Here is an 11,079-nt window from a genome sequence, read left to right as displayed (position 1 = left end):
CTCTCTATAGTACAAATCAGCCACTTTAGTTGCATCATCAGTCTTGTGACACGGAATAAAATGCGCCATCTTCGAGAATCGATCAACTACCACCATAATCGAGTCCTTACCCCTTTGAGTTCTCGGCAAACCAAGGATAAAATCCATGCTCACCTCATTCCATGGCTGTACAGTGCACGGCGAGGTGTATACAAACCTTTGGTGAACGTACTCTTAGCCTTTTGGCATACCACGCATTTCGCCACGATTTCTTGCACGTCCTTATTCATTCTTGGCCAGTAGAAGTGTTCACTTAGGATGTCACTTGTCTTATTAACTCCAAAGTGTCCAAAGAATAGCTCCGCCATGAGCTTCTCGTACCAACAACTCCCTAATCGACCCATTCGGAATGCATAGCCGATTACCCTTGAAGAGATAGCCATCCCGAACAAGATACAAACCTGTTGGATCAATGATTTCCTTTGAAAATTCTGGATCGACTTGTACAGCTTCCTTGATATGTTCAAAACCAAGAATCCTTGCATCCAACTCAATCAACAATGAATGCCTTCGTGATAATGCATCAGCCACGACGTTAGAACTTCCCGTCTTGTACTTTGAAGAAAACGTGAATGATTGCAAGAATTCCACCCATTTGGCATGTCTTTGATTTAACTTTTGCTGTCCATGGATGTGTTTAAGAGCCTCGTGATCAGAATGTAAAATAAACGGCTTCGGACGCAGATAATGACTCCAATGGTCCAATGCTCTCACGATTGCATAAAACTCTTTGTCGTAGGTTGAATAGTTCAACCTTGCACCGTTTAATTTCTCGCTGAAATATGCAATAGGCCTCTTTTCTTGTAATAACACGGCACCAATCCCAACACCACTTGCATCACACTCGACTTCAAATAATTTATTAAAATCGGTAGTGCTAAAACAGTCCGGAGCACGACTTGCGTTTTACCTCTTCAAACGCCTTTTGGGCGCTGTTCGTCCATACGAACTCTCCTTTCTTGTTAACTCAGAATTGGAGCCACAATCGAGCTAAAACCCTGGATGCATCGCCTATAAAATGATGCTAAACCATGAAAGCTTCGCACCTCTGTAGTTGATTTCGGAACTGGCCAGGCTTGAATAGCATCGACCTTGGATGGGTCCATACTTACTCCGTCTTTTCCCACAATATAACCAAGAAAGACAACACTCGAGACCATAAAAGTACATTTTTCCAACTTACCATAAAGCTTCTGATCTCGCAACACTTCAAACACAGCTCGCAAATGTCGTTTGTGCGACTCTTCATCTTTGCTATAAATCAGGATGTCGTCAAGATAGACCACCACGAATTTGTTAAGGAACGGCCTTAACACTTCATTCATCAACCTCATAAACGAACTAGGAGCATTGCACAACCCAAACGGCATCACAAGCCATTCATATAATCCTTGCTTCGTTTTAAACGCGGTCTTCCACTCATCCCCTTCTCGAATCCTCATTTGATGGTAGCCACTCCTCAAATCCAGTTTAGAAAAGACACACGAACCAGAAAGTTCGTCAAGCATATCATCAAGTCTTGGCATAGGAAAGCGATATTTGATGGTAATGTTATTCACCGCTCTACTATCAATGCACATTCTCCAAGTCCCTTCCTTCTTTGGCACTAATAACGCAGGCACCGCACAAGGACTTAAACTCTCTTGAACATATCCTCTATTTATCAATTCTTGGACTTGTCTCTGCAACTCCTTTGCTTCCTCCGGATTACAACGATAGGCCGGCTTATTAGGCAATGCCGCCCCGAATCGATCTATTTGGTGTTCAATACCACGTAAAGGAGGTAACCCATCCGGTAACTCATCCGGAAACACATCCCGGAACTCTTCTAATAGCTCCTGTACCCCACGGTCATTACACACACCAACGGACCCTAATTCACGAACCATCAGCACATAAGTTCGTTCTCCACGAGCTAAAGCTTCCTCAACCTCCCGAGCCTCCATAAACATACTCCCCTTCTTTGTTTTAGACTCTTTAATCTTGTTAGGTGACATAGGTTTCAGATTATATCTCACATTACCCTTCATCACGCTATACACATTGGCTCTCCCGTCATGTTCAACCTTTCTATCGAATTGCCAAGGCCTACCCAACAGAATGTGGCATGCATTCATAGGAATTATATCGCACCACACCTCATCAAGATAGGGTCCTAAACTCAACGAAACTAAGGCTTGTTTCTTAACTTGAATCCCATTCTCCCCATTCAGCCAATGCAATTTATATGGTTTAACTCGGTCTTTAGTTTGCAATTTTAGTTCATCAACAAGGTCCCTTGCTACTACATTAGCACACGATCCACTATCAATAATAAGATTGCAAATTTTACTGTTTACCTTGCACCGAGTATGGAAGATTTGCTCCCGTTGTTCATTCTCACCAACCCGTTTCCATATGCAAATTACGCAGCACTAAGCACTCCTCGTCACTCAACGGATCCAAATCATAGACTAATCCTTCACCATCAGTTTCAACATTCCCTTGGACTGTTTTTCCTCCTCTGCGTGACAAATACGGGGATCAAATCACATAATTCTTGAGTGTTAGGGCTCGTTTAAGAGGACATTCGTTTGCTATATGTCCATAGCCTTGACACTTGAAGCAACGTCTCAAAGAACTCCCCTTTGGCTCGGCAACACCCTTTCCTTTGTCCTTGGGTTCTTCTTTCGGGATTTCTTTAGCCTTGCTAGGAGCTGGCCTGGAATATGAATTCGTTCCCGAACTTTGTCCCTTGGAGTAAGCATGAGGTTTTTGTGCCTTATCATGTTTCTCGAACTTCCATGCTAATCGACACACATCATTAAAACCTTCATAATTCTGGATCTCGACTCTTTTAGCAATTGCGGGTGTTAGGCCCTTGATGAATCTCGCCACCCTTAGCTCTTCTTTCTCCTCAAGATCGCATACAATCGACATCTTCTCGAATTCTTTGATGTATTCAGTCACCGTCATGCTTCCTTGCTCTAAAGATTGGAGCTTTAAGTAGTTATCTTGTTCATAATCCCTTGGCAGGAATCGTCTCATCAAGTGCTTCTTTAATTTGATCCAAGATTCGATCTTGTCCTTGCCTTCCTTTCTCCTTTGTTTTTTCAGATTTTCGTACCATAAAGATGCATACTTTGTAAGCTTCAAGATTGCAACTTTAAATTGCTTCTTGTCATCGTATTCTTTATACTCGAAAACCCTTTCAGCTTGTCTTATCCAATCCAGAAATTTTTCCGGATCCATCTCGCCATCAAAGTCAGGAATATCGAGTTTTAAACCTCGATCATCATCGTTCTTATTTTTTGACTTCCTCTTTGGCTGCTCGTCCTCTTCTTCAGATTCGGATGGAGTGTCCGATTCTTTTTTCTTCTCTTTAGCCTTCAACATGCTTGCTATATTTTTTAACACATAAGCCATCTGAGCCATCTCCAACTTCAGCTCGTTATGACCATCTTCCCATGTTTTCGGACCTTCTTCACCGTCTTTAACCATGATTAGCAACGTCCCAAGACAGATCTATTAAGGAATAAATCTGAACTTAGCTCTGGTAACCAATTTGATGTAAAACAGTATGGAAAAACGAGATTGGACAGATCGTTGAACTGTTCGGTTGAGTTTGTTATTTCTGAGATTGTGTATGTCGTGGTAATTGGTAAATTTGCAGCGGAAATTGTGTTGTTTGGACTGATTATTTCGTGATTATGAATGTAACTGGATAGTATGGTGAATTCCTAGTCCTAACCTCGCAAGGTGTCAAACGCAGATTCACGCAATCAACCTCGCAAGGAAGATCTAAAGATTAAGCTCGCAAACCTAATCGGAATAATGCTCACAAATGTAAACAGTTTTATTGCTGGAAATTCGATGATAGTTTCTCGCTTCATACACGGCCTAATATACTCCTAAACGAGGTCACAATTCGACCCAAACCCTAGCTTGCAAATCAAGCTATCTTTCCCTTTCCTAAACTAACTAGGAAAGTTATTCCCCTTTCCTAAACTAACTAGGAAAGTAATTAAAAACTAATATTAGAATACAATCAGATTTTAGGGTATTCTAATCAAACTAGGATTAGGAAAATCTAGCTTTCCTAACTTTATTAGAAATAGTAATTAACTAACTTATTATACCTACACGATTTAGGAAACCGTGTATCCTAATCATCCTAGGAGCCGTGATATGCAGCCCTAGAGCCGTGTTATGCGGCTCCCATGCCTTCCCATTTTAGCATCAACACATTACTCGATCCAAGCTCAAATCCTTTTACTAGTTGAGTTACATTTCGACTAATAAGGATCTCATTTGCTTGTTCCGAACATGCTCCTGCATCAATTAGTCCTTGTGACTCCTTGTATTAAACAATTGTACTTGTTCATTAGTCCATGTGACTCGTTGTGTGAACCATTTTTCCATGTTTCTTAGTAAATGTGACTCGTTGTGTGAACTATTTGTCCTTGTTCATTTGTCCTTGTGACTCGTTGTGTTAAACAATTGTAATTGTTCATTAGTCCATGTGACTCGTTGTGTGAACCATTTTTCCTTGTTTATTAGTAAATGTGACTCGTTGTGTGAACTATTTGTCCTTGTTCATTAGTCCTTGTGACTCGTTATGTTAAACAATTGTAATTGTTCATTAGTCCATGTGACTCGTCGTGTGAACCATTTGTCCTTGTTCATTAGTCCTTGTGACTTCTTGTATTAAACAATTGTACTTGTTCATTAGTCCATGTGACTCGTTGTGCTAACCATTTGTCCTTGTTCATTAGTCCTTGTGACTCCTTGTATTAAACAATTGTACTTGTTCATTAGTCCATGTGACACGTTGTGTGAACAATTTTTCCATGTTTATTAGTAAATGTGACTTGTTGTGTGAACTATTTGTTCTTGTTCATTTGTCCTTGTGACTCGTTGTGTTAAACAATTGTAATTGTTCATTAGTCCATGTGACTCGTTGTGTGAACCATTTTTCCTTGTTTATTAGTAAATGTGACTCGTTGTGTGAACTATTTGTCCTTGCTCATTAGTCCTTGTGACTCGTTGTGTTAAACAATTGTCCTTGTTCATTAGACCATGTGACTCGTTGTGTGAACCATTTGTCCTTGTTCATTAGTCCTTATGACTCGTTGTGTAAACCATTTATCCTTGTTCATTAGTCCTTGTGAGTCGTTGTGTTAAACAATTTTCTTGTTCATTAGTCCATGTGACTCGTTGTGTGAACCATTTGTCCTTGTTCATTAGTCCTTGTGACTCGTTGTGTTAAACAATTGTACCTGTTCATTAGTCCATGTGACTCTTTGTGTGAACCATTTGTCCTCTTTCATTAGTCCTTGTGACTCGTTGTGTAAACCATTTATCCTTGTTCATTAGTACTTGTGAGTGGTTGTGTTAAACAATTGTAATTGTTCATTAGTCCATGTGACTCGTTGTGTGAACCATTTGTCCTTGTTCATTAGTACTTGTGACTCGTTGTGTTAAACAATTGTACTTGTTCATTAGTCCATGTGACTCGTTGTGTGAACCATTTGTCCTTGTTCATTAGTCCTTGTGACTCGTTGTGTTAAACAATTGTACTTGTTCATTAGTCCATGTGACTCGTTGTGTGAACCATTTTTCCTTGTTTATTAGTAAATGTGAATCGTTGTGTGAACTATTTGTCCTTGTTCATTAGTTCATGTGACTCGTTGTGTTAAACAATTGTCCTTGTTCATTAGTCCGTGTGACTCGTTGTGTGAACTATTTGTCCTTGTTCATTAGTCCATGTGACTCGTTGTGTGAACCATTTGTCCTTGTTCATTAGTCCTTGTGAGTCGTTGTGTTAAACAATTTTACTTGTTCATTAGTCCATGTGACTCGTTGTGTGAACCATTTGTCCTTGTTCATTAGTCCTTGTGACTCGTTGTGTTAAACAATTGTACTTGTTCATTAGTCCATGTGAATCTTTGTGTGAACCATTTGTCCTCGTTCATTAGTCCTTGTGACTCTTTGTATTAAACAATTGTACTTGTTCATTAGTCCATGTGACTCGTTGTGTGAACCATTTTTCCTTGTTTATTAGTAAATGTGACTCGTTGTGTGAACTATTTGTCCTTGTTCATTAGTCCTTGTGACTCGTTATGTTAAACAATTGTAATTGTTCATTAGTCCATGTGACTCGTCGTGTGAACCATTTGTCCTTGTTCATTAGTCCTTGTGACTTCTTGTATTAAACAATTGTACTTGTTCATTAGTCCATGTGACTCGTTGTGCTAACCATTTGTCCTTGTTCATTAGTCCTTGTGACTCCTTGTATTAAACAATTGTACTTGTTCATTAGTCCATGTGACTCGTTGTGTGAACCATTTTTCCATGTTTATTAGTAAATGTGACTCGTTGTGTGAACTATTTGTCCTTGTTCATTTGTCCTTGTGACTCGTTGTGTTAAACAATTGTAATTGTTCATTAGTCCATGTGACTCGTTGTGTGAACCATTTTTCCTTGTTTATTAGTAAATGTGACTCGTTGTGTGAACTATTTGTCCTTGCTCATTAGTCCTTGTGACTCGTTGTGTTAAACAATTGTCCTTGTTCATTAGACCATGTGACTCGTTGTGTGAACCATTTGTCCTTGTTCATTAGTCCTTATGACTCGTTGTGTAAACCATTTATCCTTGTTCATTAGTCCTTGTGAGTCGTTGTGTTAAACAATTTTCTTGTTCATTAGTCCATGTGACTCGTTGTGTGAACCATTTGTCCTTGTTCATTAGTCCTTGTGACTCGTTGTGTTAAACAATTGTACCTGTTCATTATTCCATGTGACTCTTTGTGTGAACCATTTGTCCTCTTTCATTAGTCCTTGTGACTCGTTGTGTAAACCATTTATCCTTGTTCATTAGTACTTGTGAGTGGTTGTGTTAAACAATTGTAATTGTTCATTAGTCCATGTGACTCGTTGTGTGAACCATTTGTCCTTGTTCATTAGTACTTGTGACTCGTTGTGTTAAACAATTGTACTTGTCCATTAGTCCATGTGACTCGTTGTGTGAACCATTTGTCCTTGTTCATTAGTCCTTGTGACTCGTTGTGTTAAACAATTGTACTTGTTCATTAGTCCATGTGACTCGTTGTGTGAACCATTTTTCCTTGTTTATTAGTAAATGTGACTCGTTGTGTGAACTATTTGTCCTTGTTCATTAGTTCATGTGACTCGTTGTGTTAAACAATTGTCCTTGTTCATTAGTCCGTGTGACTCGTTCTGTGAACTATTTGTCCTTGTTCATTAGTCCATGTGACTCGTTGTGTGAACCATTTGTCCTTGTTCATTAGTCCTTGTGAGTCGTTGTGTTAAACAATTTTACTTGTTCATTAGTCCATGTGACTCGTTGTGTGAACCATTTGTCCTTGTTCATTAGTCCTTGTGACTCGTTGTGTTAAACAATTGTACTTGTTCATTAGTCGATGTGAATCTTTGTGTGAACCATTTGTCCTCGTTCATTAGTCCTTGTGACTCTTTGTATTAAACAATTGTACTTGTTCATTAGTCCATGTGACTCGTTGTGTGAACCATTTTTCCTTGTTTATTAGTAAATGTGACTCGTTGTGTGAACTATTTGTCCTTGTTCATTAGTCCTTGTGACTCGTTGTGTTAAACAATTGTCCTTGTTCATTAGTCCATGTGACTCGTTGTGTGAACCATTTGTCCTTGTTTATTAGTCCTTGTGACTTCTTGTATTAAACAATTGTACTTGTTCATTAGTCCATGTGACTCGTTGTGTGAACCATTTATCCTTGTTTATTAGTAAATGTGACTCGTTGTGTGAACTATTTGTCCTTGTTCATTAGTCCTTGTGACTCGTTGTGTTAAACAATTGTCCTTGTTCATTAGTCCATGTGACTCGTTGTGTGAACCATTTGTCCTTGTTCATTAGTCCTTATGACTCGTTGTGTAAACCATTTATTCTTGTTCATTAGTCCTTGTGAGTCGTTGTGTTAAACAATTTTCTTGTTCATTAGTCCATGTGACTCGTTGTGTGAACCATTTGTCCTTGTTCATTAGTCCTTGTGACTTCTTGTATTAAACAATTGTACTTGTTCATTAGTCCATGTGACTCGTTGTGTGAACCATTTATCCTTGTTTATTAGTAAATGTGACTCGTTGTGTGAACTATTTGTCCTTGTTCATTAGTCCTTGTGACTCTTTGTGTGAACCATTTGTCCTCTTTCATTAGTCCTTCTGACTCGTTGTGTAAACCATTTATCCTTGTTCATTAGTACTTGTGAGTGGTTGTGTTAAACAATTGTAATTGTTCATTAGTCCATGTGACTCGTTGCACTAAAACGATGAGGTGGTCCGTAATCAGCCCAAAACAGTTTCAAAAACGCAGCAAGAACACCAACAATTTGCAACATAATTTAAGACCGTCACAAATGACCCAAAACAACATAAAAAGAGGCCTAAAAACCGGGCTAAGGATAGGACGGTCCCGGAAACCGTTTGGGTTATCATCACCCTCACATTAGCATGAGCAAATGAGAAAGGGATGAAGAGCCACGACCTAAAAACAACAAACCCAACATACGACACAAAAACAGAACAAAATGTCAAATCGAATAGACGGACTGTTTAAACTTCACGAGACAGTGTTTTTGTGTATTTGTATTGTTTCGGTTTTGGGTTGTTTTGTGAGGATTTATTTGTGAGAAAGATAGAAAGATATGACTTAAACAAGATCACAAAGCATGTTTAAGCCTAGGATAGTACTCTTCCAAAGCACTAAGCAAATGGATAGAGTCATCTCCAAGCACTAAGCAAAGGAGGTTGTTCAAGCACTAAGCAAAGAACTAACATTTAGGGTTTTCAAAAACCTCTTAAATTCATTTCTCTTAAACTTCAAATCTGAATGTTTACATGGGATAGGTGCTCTTTAAATAGAGGCCGAAAATGAATCTAAACCATCCATCTAAAAAGCTAATCTAAAGGCTACAATTGAAAGCATAAATGGACAAAAGTACAAGTAGATATTTTACACACAAAAGCACAACAAATGGGTCCAAATAAACAAGCTTGGCAGCCTGTTTAGGTGTGACAAAATGCTGTCCATTTTGTTGTTTTTGCTTCTTCAATTACTTTGGCCTTTTGCTTGTACAAAAAGGGGACCATATGATGTCATTTTGTCCATGGAATCTTGCAATTGTGCTCTTCATTTCTCTTGAGAAAGCTGGCTGTTTTAACACAAAATGTCGGCCTACCATATTTGCTTCAAACTCCCTTTGTTGAGAAAAGTTTGTCCTCAAACTTTCGCGGTTAAGAACGTGGTATAACAAAAGACGATTTCAAAAACAAATACAATTTCAGAAAAATGTAGTATAGATGTTAAAGAGGGAAACAACAAGAGCCCATTCTAGTCAAGCACTTAGCAAAGACCGAACCCTCTTGTTAGCCAACTCGACCCGAGCAACACACAAGTACTCGAACCAAAGCCAACACCCACAAATCAAGCCACGCACAGATTTGTGGTGTCACACCCTAGAACACCAAGGACCACCATTTCCCAAGATCGTCTTGGTTTAAGAAAACGCAAGAACCTGGCTCTGATACCACTTTGCACTAAAACGATGAGGTGGTCCGTAATCAGCCCAAAACAGTTTCAAAAACGCAGCAAGAACACCAACAATTTGCAACATAATTTAAGACCGTCACAAATGACCCAAAACAACATAAAAAGAGGCCTAAAAACCGGGCTAAGGATAGGACGGTCCCGGAAACCGTTTGGGTTATCATCACCCTCACATTAGCATGAGCAAATGAGAAAGGGATGAAGAGCCACGACCTAAAAACAACAAACCCAACATACGACACAAAACAGGAACAAAATGTCAAATCGAACAGTCGTACGGACTGTTTAAACTTCGCTGAGACAGGCTGTTTTTGTGTATTTGTATTGTTTCGGTTTTGGGTTGTTTTGTGAGGATTTATTTGTGAGAAAGATAGAAAGATATGACTTAAACAAGATCACAAAGCATGTTTAAGCCTAGGATAGTACTCTTCCAAAGCACTAAGCAAATGGATAGAGTCATCTCCAAGCACTAAGCAAAGGAGGTTGTTCAAGCACTAAGCAAAGAACTAACATTTAGGGTTTTCAAAAACCTCTTAAATTCATTTCTCTTAAACTTCAAATCTGAATGTTTACATGGGATAGGTGCTCTTTAAATAGAGGCCCAAAATGAATCTAAACCATCCATCTAAAAAGCTAATCTAAAGGCTACAATTGAAAGCATAAATGGACAAAAGTACAAGTAGATATTTTACACACAAAAGCACAACAAATGGGTCCAAATAAACAAGCTTGGCAGCCTGTTTAGGTGTGACAAAATGCTGTCCATTTTGTTGTTTTTGCTTCTTCAATTACTTTGGCCTTTTGCTTGTACAAAAAGGGGACCATATGATGTCATTTTGTCCATGGAATCTTGCAATTGTGCTCTTCATTTCTCTTGAGAAAGCTGGCTGTTTTAACACAAAATGTCGGCCTACCATATTTGCTTCAAACTCCCTTTGTTGAGAAAAGTTTGTCCTCAAACTTTCGCGGTTAAGAACGTGGTATAACAAAAGACGATTTCAAAAACAAATACAATTTCAGAAAAATGTAGTATAGATGTTAAAGAGGGAAACAACAAGAGCCCATTCTAGTCAAGCACTTAGCAAAGACCGAACCCTCTTGTTAGCCAACTCGACCCGAGCAACACACAAGTACTCGAACCAAAGCCAACACCCACAAATCAAGCCACGCACAGATTTGTGGTGTCACACCCTAGAACACCAAGGACCACCATTTCCCAAGATCGTCTTGGTTTAAGAAAACGCAAGAACCTGGCTCTGATACCACTTTGCACTAAAACGATGAGGTGGTCCGTAATCAGCCCAAAACAGTTTCAAAAACGCAGCAAGAACACCAACAATTTGCAACATAATTTAAGACCGTCACAAATGACCCAAAACAACATAAAAAGAGGCCTAAAAACCGGGCTAAGGATAGGACGGTCCCGGAAACCGTTTGGGTTATCATCACCCTCACATTAG

The 11,079-nt window shown here is 39.1% G+C and overlaps 1 protein-coding gene across 1 annotated transcript; it reads right to left on the bottom strand.

The window, feature by feature from the left end:
* Positions 1–312: 312 nt before the first annotated feature.
* Positions 313–9,686, bottom strand: LOC141637423 (uncharacterized). Its single transcript, XM_074446907.1, has 6 exons — positions 9,588–9,686; positions 2,639–3,405; positions 2,427–2,542; positions 1,405–2,323; positions 1,007–1,293; positions 313–887 (listed from the first exon to the last, which is right to left on the bottom strand). The coding sequence occupies exons 1-6, from the start codon at positions 9,684–9,686 to the stop codon at positions 313–315; spliced, it is 2,763 nt and encodes a 920-aa protein (XP_074303008.1).
* Positions 9,687–11,079: the final 1,393 nt, after the last annotated feature.

Source organism: Silene latifolia, unplaced genomic scaffold, assembly GCF_048544455.1.
Source record: "Silene latifolia isolate original U9 population unplaced genomic scaffold, ASM4854445v1 scaffold_106, whole genome shotgun sequence".
Lineage (NCBI taxonomy): Eukaryota > Viridiplantae > Streptophyta > Magnoliopsida > Caryophyllales > Caryophyllaceae > Silene > Silene latifolia.
Note: the sequence above shows the minus strand (reverse complement) of the source record. Positions and strands in the feature narration are given on the sequence as shown.